Source organism: Pyxicephalus adspersus, chromosome 3, assembly GCF_032062135.1.
Source record: "Pyxicephalus adspersus chromosome 3, UCB_Pads_2.0, whole genome shotgun sequence".
NCBI classification, from domain to species: Eukaryota; Metazoa; Chordata; class Amphibia; order Anura; family Pyxicephalidae; genus Pyxicephalus; species Pyxicephalus adspersus.
In genome coordinates, this window is record NC_092860.1 from 84,395,470 (window position 1) to 84,416,509 (window position 21,040).

At 36.5% G+C, this 21,040-nt stretch overlaps 2 protein-coding genes across 5 annotated transcripts in view; both read left to right on the forward strand.

Moving 5' to 3' along the window:
• The window catches only part of LOC140326696 (UDP-glucuronosyltransferase 2A1-like), a 42,905-nt gene that overhangs the window by 16,918 nt on the left and 4,947 nt on the right, over nt 1-21,040 (forward strand). Inside the window, exons 1-2 of one of the 4 annotated variants that reach the window (XM_072405536.1) lie at nt 8,654-9,394; nt 17,998-18,627. The exons of 1 other annotated variant lie outside the window; for it this stretch is intronic. In XM_072405536.1, the coding sequence (XP_072261637.1) occupies nt 8,671-9,394; nt 17,998-18,627 (1,354 nt within the window). In that variant the 5' untranslated portion in view covers nt 8,654-8,670. Of the gene's footprint in view, nt 1-8,653; nt 9,395-13,549; nt 14,321-17,997; nt 18,628-21,040 lie in introns of those variants that run through there. 2 more of the 4 variants (XM_072405533.1, XM_072405534.1) reach the window with 2 other exon arrangements.
• Nucleotides 2,143-3,830, forward strand: LOC140325335 (UDP-glucuronosyltransferase 2A1-like). The gene is made up of 2 exons (XM_072403160.1): nt 2,143-3,100; nt 3,826-3,830. The coding sequence occupies exons 1-2, from the start codon at nt 2,377-2,379 to the stop codon at nt 3,828-3,830; spliced, it is 729 nt and encodes a 242-aa protein (XP_072259261.1). The 5' UTR covers nt 2,143-2,376.

The following is a 21,040-nucleotide window of genomic DNA, read 5'->3' on the forward strand; positions in this document are numbered from 1 at the left end:
CACAACAACTCCAACACAGTGGCACTTTAGCTGCTTTCACTCCATGTGGGATGTCAAGCTACCACCCTCCACCTTTTATTAGCCGCCGTATGTGCAGGGTATTTAGGGAGGTGCCCAAACTTATCCACCAAATTTTTCTGAAATTCACCAGTCCAACACAAAATTGATTAGCTGAGATTTGCTATAAATTCATGCCTGGGCAGAACTCAAAATGCTCACTCTTGCATAGATTTGCAAACATTTGAGTTTTTTTTTTTAAGAGAAAAATGCAGTAATCCATCTCAACTAATCAAGAAGCAGTGTTTTTCTTTGCCTAGGAAAGGTAAAATTTAACTGGTCACTATGAGTTCCTCCAAATCTAACTTTCCTTCTGATGCAGAAGCCACTATAAACTGCCTGGAAAGTCAGCAAATGGCTTTCCATTGAAAGGTGAGATTTTTTTTAACTCATGTTTCCTGTATTACTATAAACTGAAATTGATTGTCAGCTTATACAACATTGGGGTGTATGTGCCAAGCTGAAGAGGACATTTCTTCAGGCTTCTATGTATCTTGTAGCTTTTTTGAGGGGTTTTCTATTCAAAATTTTGAAATCTGTAGGAAAATGAACCTAATATTTTTAAAAACCGATTACAATATTCATGAGCTTTACATGAATCAGTTATTTATTACAAATTTATTGTACTGTTCTATTAATTAACAAACTTTATATCTGCATGGGGTAGGATGACATTTTCCAATGGAGACACCGATTTTATTGGCTAAAGAAGACACATTCCCCAACTATGGAGAGAATTTTTCTCATGTCCAGTTGTGCCTTCAGGCCATAAAAAGTAGAGGGAATGTATCCAGTGGGTTACAGACAATTTTACCCTCTAACAGATGATTTTTAACCATACCCCTTACACCATTCAAAATTTTAATAAAAAATTTGGCTATACTGTATGTGCATTTTTAGTTTTCATAAAAAAGAACAGGTTCACATTAACATTTCCCTGCAATCTTATGGTTGTCAGATGTTATCAGAAGAAATATTACTAGTTTCTGGCAACCTTTGTGTTTATTAGATGTCATGATGACACTTGTTCTGTTAGTTATGATAAAAAAGCAGATACCAGGTTAGTAGTAAATTATTCTTGGAGATGATTGTGCTGAATATAGGTAGAGAAAGATGTACTGTATATGATCCAGAGAGAGTATAGCTGTAAAGACTTATCAGTAGAACAGATTGTGGAGCAATAAAATAAAAGACAACCTGGAAATCAGGAGTCAGCAGTGATTTCCCAAGGTTATTGGTAATGCTGAAAAGGATGATTTGCATTGTATGACATCTAATGCTTTAAAATGGAAAGAAGTCTCAACTTTAAAAATTTGTGATCAGGCTGGGCTTTATTGCAGAAAGGGACAAGAAGTACCCCTTCTGCATTAATAAATTAATAAAATATTATTTTCTTCAAGACACCTCAAGATTTTACATAATTTTATAAATTTGTAAAAGGATTTTTAGGGGCTTTCAAGGCATTAGATATTCATTACAATTTGAAAACATCATCCAAATTTTACTGAACATAATTAAAATTCACCATTAAAAAGTAACATATAACAACACATAATCGAACTTGTACACAAATATTAAAGCAATTGCCAATATAACAAAGTGTAAAGTGACCTAATAATTGATCCTGTGATATAAGGTAATTTATCAATCGATATTTATCACCCACAACTTATCCATTATCTTTTAGAAAAATGGGTTTGCCTACAGATGTGTTGCTGTGCAGTTTTTCAGATGCATCATATAGCATCTAACAGCAGTTTCTACTTCCATGGATAATGACAATCCATCCATGTAAAAAACAAAAAAAAAATCCTAAATAACCATTTGTAAATCCTGTAAAAACCCTGCAGTCATCATTTGTGGCCAGTACCCGGTGCCGCTTGGTGCCCTGGAGCAGTAAATCATGCAGTTATCATTAACCACTAGTCTGAACATAAATTAAATATGTAAAATATACAAAAGTAGGAATCACTGAGGAATAATTGGGGACTGAAGATTTTTGCATGGAAGAAACATGACAGTGGACAGAGTGGGGTTATTTTATTTTAAGAAGAAGTAAAGCTATGTTCAGACTTGCTTCAGGAACAACGCTTTCCATGCAGCTGAGGGTGGCCGGCACCTTGGCCCTTGTATTGCTGCACTGGTTCTTCATCAGTCTTTGCACGTTTTACAATGGGCATGAGTGGTTGATAATGAACTGCTCACTGCCACCCCCATTCAATTTCAAAGGTCGCAGTCTCACTTTTATCTCTAGTCTAGAGTTTTCTGCAAACGCTTTGTACAACCTCACCTAACCTCAGATCACACTGATTCACCAACATGTTCTGTACTGGGATCTTTTTTCTGCTCCTCCACACAAGCTTCTTCAACACAGTTTATGCCGGGAAGGTTTTGGTGTGGCCCACAGATGCTAGTCATTTTTTAAATCTGAAAATAATCCTGGATAACCTTGCTAATAGAAGCCATGAAGTTACAGTGCTGCTTTACTCAGCTGTTTTATTACCCGGGGCAGACACAAACAAAGACTCATCATTAAGATATGAACATTTTGAGGTGCCTTTTACAAAAGAGGAGAATGAAAAGTTTTTGGAAGAATTTCTAAGTCTGTGGATTTTTGATGTACCTGATATGTCCTACTGGGCATTCTATCAAAAAATGAAAGAGCTTGTGTCCAAGAAACAGAAGCTGGAAAAACATATGTGTGATGGGGTACTAAAGAACAAGACTTTGTTAAAGAAGCTAGAAGATGAGAAGTTTGATGTCTTGATTTCAGATCCTTTGATTCCATGTGGTGAACTCATTGCTGAAGTTCTTGGACTACCATTTGTTTATTCTTTAAGATTCTCAATGGCCAATTCAATGGAAAGACTATGTGGACATCTCCCATCTCCTTTTTCATATGTGCCTGGAGCCATGGCAGAACTCACTGATAAGATGTCTTTTGTAGAAAGATGGAAAAACATAAATTTTTATCTGTTTCAAGACATTTTATTTTATTTTATGTATTCTAGAACCTGGGATGGTTATTACAGAGAAGCATTAGGTGAGTATATAAATAAATTGGATTATATGACTAGCAATATATCTCAATGTACTGTGTATATAGATTGTAGAGATTTTAATTATTTTCTATTTATTCAGGTATTTTTCAATTTTATTCCAATTAGAATTAATTGCTTTTTATTCATGTGTCTCTTCTTTGGTGTCCTTCTAGTCCAGTATATTTTTTCCAACAAGTTACTATAGTTATAGTTGATTTATAGAAGACTTCTTCTTTGTACATTGTGTTGCACTGAGACCTTAGCACAAGGTCATTGTGGTGCATGGTCCTGGCAATGGGAACATAGAGAAAGATTCCTTATCAAAAGATGGCACTGATATTGACTGCATGTAAACCCTAAACATAATAAACGTGTGAACATCTAAACGATACTATTCTGAGATTCTGCAGCTTGTGGATCATTTTTATCAAGCAAATTTAAAGCCTTTTTTTATATTAAGCACTTTTCATGTTATACCAGAATCAGAGAAAACTGCAAATACAAATCATGTTGTCACATATTTTATCTTTAAAGGGCTTCAATATTACTAAAACAAATGTATTTGATATGCATTAGTATTTAAACTAACAATATGTAGATAAAAAGAAAAAAAATAGCCCACCTCCATTCCAGTGTTTTTTTAATTTTGCACAATGAAGCTTACGCTCAACCCAGATCACCTTTGTTTGATCTTTTGATCTGTTAACATTTTTACAACTATTTTCAGTATGACAATGAAATTGTGCTTAGGTGCCATGCACACATTGACCAGTTACAACTTCTGAGGCTCGTTTGTGAGCTATTTTTCTTTAAAATCCTTTATAACCAACAGTGGATCTGGTATTAGATGGTTGAATGACAGGTTTAAGCATCATTTTTGTCATGGGGAAAAAAGTCTTTAAATCTTTAAAGTTTTAGACTTGCAGTTTGTAATTCTATCTTGTCTAATATATGGCCAAAATGCTTGGCATGCAGTCTGGTAATTACTGGCTTGGGGGATTTTAGAGGTATTTTGCATCTAAAGTCTGGGTTGACATTAAAGGAAGATTTGCATTAGGGGCAATTTGTGTGTGTATTGTGTATTACATACTGCTTGCCCCTGTACTCCTTGCATTCAGTACTCCTATTAATAACAGTAATTAAGAAGATCATGGGTGTACAAGAACTGTAGAACATGTGTGCTATGTGTATATCATCCATATATTATTCAACATAATTAAAATTTACCAATAAAATGTAACATATAACAACACAAACATAATCAAGCTGAAAAATGATTTACCTTTGTTTGATCTCAAATATTCTCAACGCGTTTGCCAGCCACAGTCTGCTTCCTCAGGAAATATTGAGACCATGTATAATGGTACCAATAAATTTTAACATCAATGACTTAATAAATATAATAAATTTCAAAGAACAATCAAAATTCATTACTCACCAATCACCCAAGATGTCAATCACATGTAAAAGTTCATCCTTCTAATGAGATTTTAGGCATATCTTAGAGAGGTGGAAAGTTGGTAATCACACCTCACGGAATGGGATTACAAGGAAAACAAGAGAGAAAAGTGGCGCAGGAAAACGTGCAACAAACATCTGATTTCACTTTGCCACTAATAACACTGGGGAACAATTTTGAACAAATGTTTAGTTGTCTTCAATTTTTAAGCTTATTTACACTAAAATAGGTATGCTGGTTCTGAAAGTACAGTTAGTTTTTCTATCACGTCAAGTTTTTTCTCTACCGCTTATATTAATGTGATTACTGTAGTGTGGATTTGTATAGACTATTCAATTACACCAAGACAGTGTGGTCAGAGGTTATGTGCTGCTCTACGTAGTGAATAAGCAAAATTTATTTTTCTACTTACACACATATTTCCTTTCTTTCAGGTCATGTCTAGCTCTGCTGTTTCTTGTCCTAATTGCCTAAACAACTCTGATTCATTTTGTTATATCTGTGGCAGTTTCACCATTCCCAGTGAAAGGGCGAACATCAGCACATTTGTAGAGCAAGCCTATTTGGCATATTTCAAAGTTAAACTTGGTAATCAAGATAAGTCTTGGGCCCCTCATAAGTGTGCAAACAGTGTGTGGAGGGTTTACGGATGTGGACAAAGGGAACATGTGATAAGATGCCATTTGGTATACCTATGGTTTGGTGAGAGCCAAGAGATCATTTCAGTGACTGGTACTTTTGTATAGTGAAAACTTCAGGATAAAACAATAAAAATAAATGTAACATAGAGTATCCTAGTCTATCATCAGCTATACGCCCATTGCCGGTGGCTCATTGCCCGTTTTCGTTACACTACCCTCTCTTGAAGAACATGATTATGGTGATGAATTAGGTGACAACAATGATGAAGAGTTTGATATTTGAAGAGGACTCTGTTCATAGGGGATTGGATTAGAATGAGTTGAGTGATTTGGCACCTGATTTGGGGCTATGGAAGAAGGCTTCAGAACTCCTAGCATCAAGACTGCGTGAGAAAAACTTACTTGAAAAAGGAACAAAGGTATCGTACCTTCAAACCAGGGAATTGCATTTCTGCAGTATTTCAGAACTGACAGTGGCTTTGTGTATTGCCATAACATACCTGGTTTATTAGACAATTTGGTAATTCCAATCTATAACTCAACTGAATGACGACTAGTCATTGATAGCTCAAAGCAGAGTTTAAAGTGTGTCCTCCTTCACAATGGCAATATATTTGGGTCAGTCCCAATTGGACATTCAGTTTCTTTTTGTGAAGAATATGCAGACATAAAGAGAGTCATTGAGTTGTTGCAATATCCCCAACACAATTGGGTCATCTGTATTGACCTTAAAATGGTATGCTTCCTTCTTGGCCAGAAACGCGGATACACCAAGTATCCCTGTTATCTGTGCATGTGGGACAGCAGAGCTCGTGAGAGGCATTGGGTGAAAAGAAATTGGCCTCCAAGTTCTGTCCTAAAACCAGGTGATCCAAACATTCGACATGAGCCACTTGTTGATAGAAAGAATAATATATTCCCGCCTCAGCACATGAAACTGGGTCTGATGAAGCAGTTCGTTAAAGCTTTATCAACTGAAGGAGACTATCTCAAGTACCTTATTTTGGCATTTCCTAGCCTGTCATTTGAAAAAATAAAGGCCGGTTTGATGGTCCACAGGTTCGGCAGCTCTTCAAAGATGAACATTTCATCAGGACAATGTCAGAAGTCCAAAAGAATGCTTGGTTATCATTCAAAGCCGTTGTCAAGGACTTTCATGGAAACACACAAGCAAATAATTACACAGAAATTGTCCAGAAACTCTTGGGAAGCTTCAAAATGCTTGATTGCAATATGAGCATTAAGGTGCATTTTCTGCACAGCCATCCTTCTAATTTCCCGGAAAACCTTGGTGCAGTCAGTGATGAGCAAGGTGAACGATTCCACCAAGATTTGAAGGTCATGGAAGGACGGTATCAGGGTAGATGGAATGTACATATGATGGATGACTATTATTGGAGCATCCAGCGGGATTTTACTAACACTGAATACTCCAGGAAAAGCTTTAAGCATAAATTTTTACATTGACTGCTTACCCGGTTAATTTTCAAATGTTTTACTGTAAAAAAAAGTCATAGAGTAACAATAAATCCTTTGTATGAACATAATAAATTTAAATAAACAGTACATTCAAGTTATTTCATTATTTTTTCATTGTATGTAAAATTTGTATGTTTTTTGACCAAAATGGAGGGTACCCTGTATTGTAAAAACTGGATGTGATAGAAAACAAACTGGGGTAATTTCTGGATTTACCACCCAAAAATTTGTAAAAAAAACAAGTGTAAGATCTAGCTCAACAAAAAATGTGTTCCCCAGTGTAATCACATTTTCTGAAACAAACAGAATAATAAATAAACGATTACTACACAATATTCTATGCTTTTATGCATCCTCACTACTGTTTGTGCTTGTACACAAATACTAAAGTAAATGCCAACATAAAAAAGTGTAAAGTGACCCAATACTTGATCCAGTGATATATGTTAATTTATCAATATTTTTCATCAACAACCTAATATACTTACTAAAATATCAACTGGGTAATAGGTAACTATTATCTGAACACTTTCAATTTTTTTACCTGTCTTAAGAATATTCCATTTTTTATTTCCTCTGTTCATCATTGGTAAAGGTAAAGGCAAATTGGAAAGTGACTGTGTTAGATTAGTGGTAATTTCAAGCGGTATTGCCACAGTTGGCTAATGAGATTTTCAACCACCCCCAAAAATCCATGATCTTTTAAACAAATGGGATTGTTTTTTATCCTTTTTTAGTGTTTTCCTACAGTTGTGTTGCTGTGTAGTTTTTAGATGCTTCATATAGCATCTAATAGCAGTTAGTAATTTCATCTGCTTCCATGGATGATGAAAATCCATCCATGTAAGAAAAAAAAATCCTAAATAACCATTTGTAAATCCTGCAAAAACCCTGTAGTCATCACCTGTGACCAGTACCCAGTGCCCCTTGGTGCCCTGGAGTAGGGATGAGTGAGAATGCCTCTGACATTCTCGCGAAAATATCCTCGAACTTCCGATGGGTCAGCAAAATTTCGGCGAACCAATTTCTCGGACCCATCGGAAGATCGAGGAAATCATTACAGGATGATTCCCACGGCTGCATTCATGACTGCAGCCACAGTACTCCTCCTGTCAGTGTGAGTACCACGGCTGTGCTCATCAATGAATGCAGCCATGGGAATCATCACAGGATGATTCCCACGGCTGCATTCATTCATGATGAGCACAGCTGCGGTACTCCTGTGTTCTTGGATAGAGAATGTCTATCCAAGAACACATACATCTTCGCTCCACTGATTTTTCTTGCAGGTCCCAAAAGGTTTGATCTCGACGGCCAAATTTACAATTTACACAACTTTGAAATCTCGCTCATCCCTACCCTTGAGCAGTAACTCATGCAGTCATCATTAACCACCAGTCTGAACATAAAATAAACATGGAAAATTTACAAAAGTAGGAATCATTGAGGAATTTTTGAGTACTTAAGATATTTGCACGGAAGAAACATGACAGAGTACAGAGTGGGTTTTTTTTTTTTAAGAAGAAGTAAAGCTATGTTCAGACTTGCTTCAGGAACCGCAGTTTCTAGGCAGCTGAGGGTGGCCGGCACCTTGGCCCTTGTACTGCTGCACTGGTTCTTCATCAGTCTTTGCACATTTACAATGGGCATGAGTGGTTAATAATGAACTGCTCACTGCCACCCCTATTCAATCTCAAAGAGTTGCTGTGAGTGAGACACAACATGAGTAAACACAGTTTTATTTTATTTTTTAAACCCATTTAATTTTGCAGAAAAAATACAGTCTTTCAGTTAATCAAAACCAGTGCATTCTTAGCTTTTGTTAAATAAACAAATCTGTTCTGAACTGTCGGACAAAAGTCATATGAAAAATGGCTGTTTTACCAATACCTATGCACAGACTCACTTTTATCTCTAGTGTTCAGAGTTTTCTGCAAAGCTCTTAACGCTTTGTACAACCTCACCTAACCTCAGATAACACTGAGTCACCAACATGTTCTGTACTGGGATCTTTTTTCTGCTCCTCCACACAAGCCTCTTCAACACAGTTTCTGCCGGGAAGGTTTTGGTGTGGCCCACAGATGCTAGTCATTTTTTAAATATTAAAATAATCCTGGATAACCTTGCTAATAGAAGCCATGAAGTTACAGTGCTGCTTTACTCAGCCATTCTAATAATGGGGGCAGAAACAGACAAAGTATCGTCAATAAGATATGAACACTTTGAGGTGTCTTTTACAAAAGAGGAGAATGAAAAGTTTTTGGAAGAATTTTTAAGTCTGTGGATTTATGATGTACCTGATATGTCCTACTGGGAATTCTATCAAAAAATGAAGGAGCTTGTGTCTGAGCAACAGAAGCTGGAAAAACATATGTGTGATGGGGTACTAAAGAACAAGACTTTGTTAAAGAAGCTAGAAGATGAGAAGTTTGATGTCTTGATTTCAGATCCTTTGATCCCATGTGGTGAACTCATTGCTGAAGTTCTTGGACTACCATTTGTTTATTCTTTTAGATTCTCAATGGCCAATTCAATGGAAAGACTATGTGGACGTCTCCCAGCGCCCTTCTCTTATGTGCCTGGAGCCATGGCAGAACTCACCGATAAGATGTCTTTTGTGGAGAGATGGAAAAACATAAATTTTTATCTCTTTCAAGACATTTTATTTTATTTTATGTATTCTAGAACCTGGGATGGTTACTACAGCAAAGCATTAGGTGAGTATATAAATTATTTAGATTATATGACTAGAAATATATCTCAATGTACTGTGTATATAGATTCTGGAGACTGAAATTATTTTCTATTTATTCAGGTATTTTTCAATTTTATTCTAATTAGAATTATTTAATTGTTAATGTGTCTCTTCTTTGGTGTCCTTTTGGTCCCTTTTTTTCCTCACAATTTACTATAGTTATAAATGATTTATAGAAGATTTCTTCTTTGCACTGGGACCTCAGCAAAAGGTCATTCTGGCACACGGTCCTGGCAATGGGGACATAGTGAAAGATTACTTATCAAAAGATCACACTGATATTAACTGCATGTGAACTCTAAACATATTGAACACGTGAACATCTAAACAATACTATTCAGAGATTCTACAGCTGGGGGATCTATTTTATGTTATGTTATTTTATGCCTTGTTTTATATTAAGCACTTTTCATGTTATACCAGAATTGGAGAAAGCTGCAAATACAAATCATGTTGTCACATATCGTTTTATTTTTAAAGGGCATCATTATTACTAAAATAAATGTATTGCCTATGCATTGGTATATAAACTAACAATATGCAGATAAAAAGAAAAAAAAAGATCAACCAACCTCCTTTTTTTTGCACAATGAAGCTAACTCTCATCCCAGATCACCTTTGTTTGATCTTCTTTGTTAACATTTTTACAAATATTTTCAGTATGACAATGAAATTGTGCTTAGGTGCCATAGACACATTGTACATTGATCAGTTACAACTTTTGAGGCTCATTTATAAGCCCTTTTTCTTTAAAATCCTTAATAACCAACAGAGGATCTGGTATTAGATGGTTGAATGACAGGTTTAAGGATCATTTGTGTCATGGGGAAAAAGTCTTTAAATCAGAAGGTTTTAGACTTGCAGTTTGTAATTCTGTCTTGTCTAATATATGATCCACAGGCCAAAATGCTTGGCCTGCAGTCTGGTAATTACTGGGTGGAGGGACTTTAAGGGTGTTTTGCATCTAAAGTCTGGGTTGACTTTAAAGGAAGATTTGCATTAGGGGCAATTTGTGTGTGTACTGTGCCCCTGTACTCCTTGTATTCAGTACTCCTATTAATAACAGTATTTAAGCAGATAATGTGTGTACAAGAACTGTAGAAAATGTGCACTATGTGTATAGAAAGTAGGTGGCGGTTTTATTTCTTGTGTTTGGTACTCCGGAACTCCTATTATTAAGTTATCTTTGGACTAAACTAAAGAGTTTACAGAAATAAGGCTAAATCAGCCCCACACATACCAGATTGTGTACACTATTTTTTCTGCAGAACAAAAACATTTTGCTTTTTGAAATAAGCCTGCACTTTGCACTTTGAAATACAGTGCACATGTACCATTGGCATGCTCTTTTGATGAGATGTGTGCTAATGGTCAGACAAAGTAATAGTGTCTTGCATTTTACTAAAAGAGTTCAAGAGTGACAATGTGCAATAATGCAAAACAGATCCAGGCTGAAGAAAAAAAGCATGCAAATTGCGATTTGAACACTACACAAATATGGACACCTAACGTTCTGTAACTAACCCTCTTCTGTTTTCCTGACAACTTCATGTCAGCATATGCATGTGAAATAAAAAGCCCACACAGGGAAGGAAGCTCAAAGATATGTATTAACACAAGGAAACAGTGGACAGAACTTTTTGATCAATTTCCCAGAGGTAAGTAGGGATAACAATGTTGATGTAGCCTATGAGCTGAAGCCAAGCTTGGGCACCAAGACTACCCTTCTATGGCAGCAATGGGTAAAGCTGCCTTTAAAGCCCAGTCTGAACTCTTCTGATGCAAGGAAATCAAGCACAAACATAAGGTCTCCATTAGGGAGTGCTTGTTTCTTGCAGGATTTATTCTTAGGATTGCCTTGAATAATTTATTAAAGGATTGAGCGGCCAACAGTAACCAGTGAATGCTGCACTATATATAAGGCCCCCATTAAAAGGAAAAGAGGCTTATAAAAAGTATCAAGGAATATGGAAAAAGGCATCTTCCAACCGATAGAAAGAAGTCAATGCACTGGTGGAACTGCTTGAATGATTTATGGAGACTTAATAAAACATTTGACATGCTGATGTGTGGAAGGAGCAAGAAAACCAAACCTTAAGCTAAATAAACACATATTGAGACAGATCTTTAGTATTGTACATGGGGCAAAAGCTGGCACCCAGGTCCAGAAAAGTTAAGAGCCATTGTTGAGATTCTAAAGCCAATGTACAAGTAGTCCAGAGACCTTAAGCTGTGTTATGCTGTCGTAACACAATTTACTGCAGTGCTTCTGAGTTTCAGAGAAATTAGAGGCATCAGCATGCGCCAGCACTCATACCACCTATTCGTGCCTAAACTTTTTTTCTTGACACTAAGTGAGGAGTGCTTAGGACAGCTGAGTCTGGAGCAGTAGGAGAGGCCATGCTCATTATCTCAGGCCTTATTATCTCATATGTTTTAAGGTATAACATGTAACACATTACAAACAAACCCTACCTGGGGTCTTCCTCTCAGCATCCTATGATTTTCTGTATAGTGCCAAGTACATTTGTAATTTGGGTTATGTGAAATTTTCTTTGGGGACGTGGAAAAGATATCAAAGCTCATGGCCTGGTAGGCTAGCAGTGGTACTTCTGAAGAATTTTGTGTCTTTTCTGAGTTCTTCCAGTTGCGGTACCATTTCACGTTCTTCGCTCTCTCCCAGGGGGTTTTCTTGATTTTATTCAGCATGTATCCAGGCCTATAGTGGCTTCAAATATTCTCTACCTTCCTAAATCAAAATGTGGTTTAGGAGTTCCTATCATTTTATTACTATTATAGAGCAGCCCTACTGGCTCCACTGTCCCTTTATCTGAACTTCCAAAGTATCTTCGTGGGCCAGTTTGGAAGCCCACAACTCCTATAGAGATAGATACACTTTGGTCACCTACCCATTCACAAAAGCATCTCTAGCCCTGTCCTTCAGCATTCTCTCTAAATCTGGGATGATGTTAAATATTCAGGCAGTTTGATGTTGCCACACACATCATTAGCAACTTTTGTTCATGATCACTCTTTACTTCCTGGCTTTGAAAAGCCAGGTTGTTTTACTTGGTGGGTGTCTAAGGAGCTTTGTAAGGCCAGGGTCCTAACTATGCTTTCTAGAATCCGTTCATTCACTTTGCTTTGCTCTTCCTATGATATTCCTTCCTTGTGACTATTTACTTATGTCCAATGAATGCACTTTGTTTAGTCTACTCCTAAATTTACTTATAAACACATCCTTCAAGAGTGTCAATGCTAGGAACCCTTTAGGTAAGGGTATAATCTTCTTGCTTTATCATTTTTTCTTCTCAGATGCAAATTCCCCTCTATTATATGTGACCCACTGTAAAGCAGATATCAGTCAATATTTGGACAGTTCCCAATAGGTTCTAACCAGTGGTGTAATTGTAAAAAAAAAAGAGGGGGCACGGTACTATCCATGACGTGCCCACCCCACTATACCCCTACCTATGTGTCACTCAAAGGGGAAGAAACCTCCCACATATTGGCGTCATGATACCAGAACCCGCCCTGGGCCTGCAATTCCATACGGGAGACGTTGACCACCAAAGAATTATTTTCAAAATAAGAGTTGGCATCTGTGCCAGGCAAAAATGAGGGAACCCTTGGTTCTAACTTGGGATATTGCTGTTCACAGGGCTGTTCGTGTGGGCTTTTTTGAAACCAATTACAAAGCCCTTCTGTACTGGTACTTGCCACCTTTGAGCCTGGCAAAATTTAAACCCGAACTCCTTTATACTTCCATTGATGTTAAGCTGTGTTTTCTGTTTATTACATCTGGTGGGAATGCCCCTACATTAAACACTTTTGGATAGGAGTGTATCAATAAATAAAATTCTCCACTTGAGAAATTTTGAAATATTTCTGACATTGTTACAACATTTATTTTGTAAGATCCAGGAAAGACTTAAACAATGTTGAAATAGATTGGCAGAAATACATATTCCATTAGAACACAAAATATAAGAAAAATGTTCTCACTAGGTGGCATTCTTCCTTTTTTTTATTAAAAAGTCTCTTGCAAAATGGCTGGTATACCAATATTTATGCACAGTCTCACTTTTATCTCTAGTGTTCAAAGTTTTCTGCAAAGCTTCTTGTACAATTTCACCTAACCTCAGATCACACTGAGTCACCAACATGTTCTGTACTGGGATATTTTTTCTGCTCCTCCACACAAGCCTCTTCAACACAGTTTCTGCCGGGAAGGTTTTGGTGTGGCCCACAGATGCTAGTCATTTTTTAAATCTGAAAATAATCCTGGATAACCTTGCTAATAGAAGCCATGAAGTTACAGTGCTGCTTTACTCAGCTATTCTATTACCCGGTGCAGAAACAGACAAAGACTCATCAATAAGATATGAACATTTTGAGGTGCCTTTTACAAAAGACGAGAAGGAAAAGTTTCTGGATAAATTTCTAAGTCTGTGGATTTATGATGTACCTAATATGTCCTACTGGGAATTCTATCAAAAAATGAAAGAGCTTGTGTCCGAGCAACAGAAGCTGGAAAAACATATGTGTGATGGGGTACTAAAGAACAAGACTTTGGTAAAGAAGCTAGAAGATGAGAAGTTTGATGTCTTGATTTCAGATCCTTTGATCCCATGTGGTGAACTCATTGCTGAAGTTCTTGGACTACCATTTGTTTATTCTTTTAGATTCTCAATGGCCAATTCAATGGAAAGACTATGTGGACGTCTCCCAGCGCCCTTCTCTTATGTGCCTGGAGCCATGGCAGAACTCACTGATAAGATGTCTTTTGTAGAGAGATGGAAAAATATAAATTTCTATCTGTTTCAAGACATTGTATTCTATGTTGTGCTTGCTGGAACCTGGGATGGTTACTACAGTGAAGTATTAGGTGAGTATGTAAAATAATTGGATTATGTGACAACAAATATGTAGATATGTGTGTGTGCCAGAATGATGCTTGCCAAGACCTATTACTTGGGCTCTGGTCTGGTAATTACTGGGTGGGGGATTTTTTTGCATATAAATTCTGGGGGTGACTTTAAAGGAAAATTTGCATTAGGGGCAATTTGTATGTTTACTGTGCATTGGATACTGCTGACCCCTGTACTCCTTGCAGTTGGTATTCCTGAGAGGGTGAGTCAGTGTTAGTTACATCAACCTGACCCAGCCAATCAAGATAGCTGAAGATCCCAAAAAGGGAGAGAAGGAAGAAGATGGCAGGGCTCTGACATGGAACGGGGACAGGGGAGTACAACAGGGTACAGTGCTTTGAGCATGTCTGACATCAGACTGCAACTTATTCAATACCATACTAAATAAGATGAGATTCTGAAGACACTAAAAATGACTGTTTTGTCTGGATGAAATTAGTATACTGAATGGAACTTTGTAGGAAGGATGCTACAAACACATGACTGCCCAAACCTATTGAAGTCATGTAGGCATAGATGACTTTTTTTTTTTTGCAAGGCCAAAGTTTTGCTATTCTGGCAAGAAATTGATCTAAAGATACATGCAGCAATAAAGGACTATAACACCTGCAAAAAGTATGAATAAAATGAACCTCTTATGAGACACCAACAGTAGGTTACCAACTCCACCCTGTATACTGGTCATGGACTTTATTCTCTGTATCAGAAAAAGATTACCTAATAATAGTTAATTTCTATTCCGACTTCAGGAAGATCTATGTACTGATCTATGTGCATCACAGCACTTCAGGAAAAAATAATTGAATGCTGCAAGATACATATTGGTCACCATGAAATACCCAGCTCATCACAGATAATGAGCCACAATTGTCAGCTGATGTAAAAATAGGAAAGACAAACAAAAAGGAAACTAAATGAGATGTCAAGGATGTCCGGATAGCAAACAAAGAAGAAATACACCAAATTAAGTTACCTAAAGTAGTTCAAGTGGCTACAGGCAAGAAGAAAACGAACTCTCGTTACCACAGCTCAAATGTTTTTTTCCAAAGTAAACGTTTTTGCAAAACAGCTAAGTCAGTTAGTGCATATACAACAGGGGGGAAATAGGGAGGTGCAAAATAAGTCTCAGTGTGAGGGCCCTAGACCCACCGCAGTCAACAGGGCCCTAAGTAAGTTCAGCGGGGGCACACATAACCAATGACTGTTGGTTATGTCCGCCACAGTATACAACACTTGCTTTCTTCAGTTGATGGACTGCGGTGAAAATGTTGTTCCACGTGCATACATTGTAAAAATGGATGAATGTTCTGTCTGAAAAATAGGAACAACACAGAGGAGGAGTGATACAAACACCAACTTCCCGCCCAGCCGTGGACATACAAGTCTACACATTACCAAATAAATCACCACTGGGAACAACTATGGAAGATGGTTCTACACTACACTGCACTTGAAATCAAATTTGTCAGGACATTTTCAATATATAAAAACTTTGTCCTTCATTAACCCACTTCTCAGATGTTACAAATTTAGGTTGTCAGTTGCTTGTATTTCCAAAAAAGGAGAAGTTATAAAATATACAGTTTGCTAAATCTGTTGCCATCTACAGTAACTTAAATAGTACTGAAGTCAGTGAGGCTTGCTATGTAAGTGTGGGTCACAGTAATGTTTTGCTGTTACACGGATCTAGGCCTAATGAAACAAATAACACATTTTTTTTATGTAGGTGTATATATTCACCCATAAAGAGTGACAACTGAGATGGTGTAGAGATTTGCAGAGGAGCTGCATATTAGTAATGGTTGGTAGGGAAGCTAAGTCTAGCTGCAGCAATCATGATGGAAATCAAAGAAGTACATTCCGGCTATACATACACGTTTAAGGCTTTCTGCTGATTTGAATGAAGTATTTGTATACCCATTTTTGTTTTGTTCTCTTTTGTTGTCCATAGAAATGCAGGAGAGGTGCACCACTACAGTATAATGTTTACACAAAGAAGTTGAGACAAGCCAAGATATTTTACTATTGTATAAAATAAGGTAAAATATGTAAGAACCATGAACATGTACAATGCCAGCAAACACAGCTTAGATGTGGTTGTTTTTTTTTCTGATCCTTGGCATTTAATCAAGAATTTTCAGATGAACATTTCTTTATCTTTTAGGATCATTATTATTTGCAAGTTGCTGCCAGGGATACTGGCCAGTTTTTGGACTGTTTTCAGCAATAAGAAAGGCCTTTAAAATATTTTTAATAAGCATTTTATTTTTTAGTTAGTATTAATCTTTTGAGTGTCATATATAGTGTGGATTTAGCATCAAATGCACTGCTTCTACAGAGGTACATTAGATACCCATCCATATTTCAGAATACTCTGCTCACTTCACTCCAACCATATAAACAGAGAATATTATCCATGATTTCCCTCTCAGGGGATCAATATCATTACAAAATTAAAGTTTTGCCTCCTGGCTCTCTACAGCACACCTTTCTTCCCTCACCACCCTTCACCTGGGTTTAGGCTTCAATACACACTCCATTTGCCACTCTTAATTTCTGACCTGGTTGAATGATGGAGTGTTTCACCCATACATTTCTTCCAAGAAATTACTTGCAGCCATATTCAGGCCCTTTGATCCCATCCCCTGGTGAAAGTGAGGTAGATGTTGCCAAATAACTTCTAAATTTGGCCTCCCATGTTTTATTTAACTAATCTCTCTCTCTATATATAAATATATCATCTTTGTTATTTATGTTTTCCTACCTTCTAAAAAAAAGGTATACTCACCTTATCATTCTAGTGATGTGCCAGCAGCCCTTGCTGGGTGCTAGGAGCCGCTAATCCAGGGCTGCAGATGTGTTAATCTCCTTCCTTCGCCTTTCTCAGAAATCACTGTTCTTGCATTCTCTTACTTGAGTTAGATTACAATGTAGATGTTGACAGCGTTTTACAACTACTTTACACAGTTTGTTTTACCCAAGGTTCACCAAACTTTTAAACAAAAATGTACACATATGTAAATCAACTTTTACTCATGATTCACACATAGAAAAAAGTGTATATTAGTGTAAAATTGGTAATTCTTGTGAAAACATTTAAAAATAAACACCAAAGTCTGTGAACTTCATTCCAGGGAAACTGAAATTGTTAATTCAATTAATAATAATCAAACTTTGGTTGAAGGAACCATAGGAAAATTAAAAGGTAGTGATGTTACTAGAATTTTTATGTTGTACTTACATTCTCCATTCCAGCATGGTTTATTAAGGATATATTGGATTTTTATATAAACTTTTTTTTACTCAGCATTCAGCTCATTATATTCATCATCATTTTCAAAGAAATGCATGTAGTTTGGTAGCCTGTAGATGGAGCATCTAGAAAAGAAATGGAAAGCATACCTTTATCCAACAGCAAAAATAAGTTCCTTCTTTAGAATGTACAGAATCACGTGACTTCCCAATAAACCAAGGTTACAAAGTGCAGCGTTCCTGGGTGGTTCCTACTTCATTCTTGTTCAGGAAGTCTTCGGAAACATGAGCTTAAACGTGCTATTTACAAGTGTTGTACTTCTCCTACATGTAAGTTTCTTTAGTACAGTTTACTCAGGGAAGATTCTGGCTTGGCCTACAGACGGTAGTCATTTTATGAACCTAAATACCATCCTTGAAAAACTTGCACACAAAGGCCATGAAGTAACAGTGCTGGTCAATTCAGCCAACCTTATTATGGACACCAACAAAACCACAGCCTTAAAATTTGAAGTCTTTCCTGTTGCATTTTCAAGAGACAGAAATGAAGAACTCCTAGAGGAATTCTTGCGTATATGGATTTATGATTTGCCTAATATGTCATATTGGGAATTCTTTACCCGCATGAAAAAAGCCATAGCGGATTCTGTGGAGGTAGAGCGTATGGTATGTGATGGAATAATAAAGAACAAGGAAATGTTAAAAAAGCTAAAAGAAGAGAAGTTTGATATCCTTGTTGCAGATCCTCTGGCTCCTTGTGGTGATCTTATCTCTGAGATCATTGGAGTTCCATTTGTCTATTCCTTTAGGTTCTCAATGGGTAATATTCTAGAAAGACTTTGTGGCCACCAACCCATGCCCTTTTCTTACGTTCCTGGTATAATGACTGAATTCACAGATAGAATGTCCTTTATAGAACGAGTAAGAAACACAATGTTCTATTTATCGCAAGATGCTTTATTTTATTCTGTTCTTTCAACTTCCTGGAATACATATTATAGCGAGGCACTAGGTAAGTACACTGGTGTACTTTATATGTTCTTAGGTACCAAAATCATAATCTATAGTAGTTAATTGCTGATAATATCAAATCTCCTTGGGCTACTTTTGTGTAAATGCAGTGTTAGCATGGTCACGAAAAACCCAATACTATGTCCTAATGAAATGTCTAGGTCAGCATCAGGCTATATAAAGTTATTAAAGTTATAGGTAGCGAAGTTAGAAAATCTTTACACAACAAATAGTTTGTACCTCCTCGAATAATGACTTTGAGATGAATATTAAAAACATGGGTGCTGCTTTGGTTTTGCTGTTGACATCATTACTCATTGTACAGTGCTAACGGTCAACCATGAAAACAATACAAAAATGATACCGGTAATATGACAATGATATCTTTAGGCTCTATAGCTATTTTTACATTAAACACCGACTTACCTTTATCTTATTTGTGTATAGTGATTGGCTTATGAAATGATTCATTTATATTACCTGGATAAAAGGTGGGTTATATAAAACAGTTTGAACTCCAGTTTAAAGTTGTACACACCCCTCTCTTTTAATGAAACTGATTACTCAGATTCAGATACAGAAATTCAGATATGCACACAATATTTTCTAGTTCAAAATATCCAGCAATATCTTGCCCTTTCTTCTGCAGCCTGATTGTCCCTAGAACACCTCTTTCATTCACTAGATTTTGCAAAAGTTTATCATACCATGTTCATATCTGCAATTGGTGCAGATCAACTTTCTTTATATAAGAGGCCTCAAGTGGAGCTTCCTAGAACACCAAAGGGCTAAACATAAAGTGCATAAATGTAAAGATTAGGGACTTTTAGGACTTTTAGTTTCAACTTTTTTTATTGAGATTTTTGTAAAACAGAGAAATATAAACAAATTCGATAGAGAACAATAAACATAAAAAACAAAAATAAAGCATTCGTCTGCTTAACAGAGTATACATAACCATACAAACTAATAGCATGAAATCACGTTTATAACAGTCAAAGATAGTGTTCTCTATAATCAGAAAACAGATATTGGAAAATAAAGGAAGTTTGGGGAAAAATGAATGTCACAAGAAAGGAAAAAAAAAGAAAGGAGAAATCAGATTCCGCTGGTCTGAAGCATCATAAGGGATAAAATTCAAGCTTACTGGTGGGGTAAAGACAGTGATCATTGTAAGGTATGTAAGTACTATAAACACCAGCACCTATGTGAAGAAAGGGGTTGTCAGTGTTATAATGAATTGAACCATTTTTCACTACTGCAAACATTGGATAGCCTCTTTGTAGGTAAACATTTTCATTTTACTGTATGGTCAAAAGCGTATACAGCATACCAAATTTTTTACCAAATGTTTCAGGTATTTGGCAGAAAATATGCGGATTTATTCCCATTTCCCCAATAATAAAGTTTTTACAAGTCTGATCTAAGAGGTCAAACTATTTAAAATGAATAGTTACTCTGTGATTGCCTAGATTTAACTGCTAAAATCTGATTGTTTGCTTTGGAATATTGCATTTTTTCACTATGCTAGTATTTAGATGATTCAGGAGCATGTGAGTGAACTATATGGGGTTTATTATAAAGGTTGAAGTACAAGGTACAAATGATTATGCTTGTTGTTAAACAAAGAAAAACTGTGGTAGATAAGGAAATGCAGCTGATGGGTGTTAAAGTAACAGAGTTCATATGTATGACACTGAATTATTTTTCTCTAGTGTAACATGATCACAAAGCGCATTGATATGGTTATTATATAACTGCAGCCAAGCCAAACCATGCTTGAGGTTTTTTTTATTGTAAAAGTTCTAGGTTTCCCACAATTCGATTGCAATTTAGTCATGCAAAAATGAAGATAAGTTTTTATTCGTAAACTTGTAGAAACATTGACTATCTAATAATCATGGGATCTTGTTACTAATAGTTATTTACTTAAAAAGTCTAGGTAATATTTTTTCTCTTTAAATAATGCTGATTCTTCACTTAGCCTGCTCCCAGCCAACTATTATATTATATATCACAAAAAGGCAACAGATTAGCCAGTTTGACAGCTTTAAAAGTTTCAAGTCAAGGCAACAAGTAAATTGTATAATATCTTTAGCAAACACTACAATTGTTCTGAGGGTGTAGCCTAAAGCTGCGTACACACGTCCAATTTTTATCGTTGGAAATGAACGACGAACGAACGACGAACGGCTGATTGGCCAAAAATCGTTTGTAAAAAAAGTAACCAACGACGCCGACGAACGAGGATAGTCGTTGGAAATGAACGACCTGACCGGCGGATCGGATTGGACGACGATCGTTGACCATCTATCGTGTGTACGGTCGTTCAGTGATCGTGCATGTTGTGAGCATGCGGGATGAATGAACATTTGATCGATACAGGCTGTATTGTGTATGTGAGTGTATGTGTA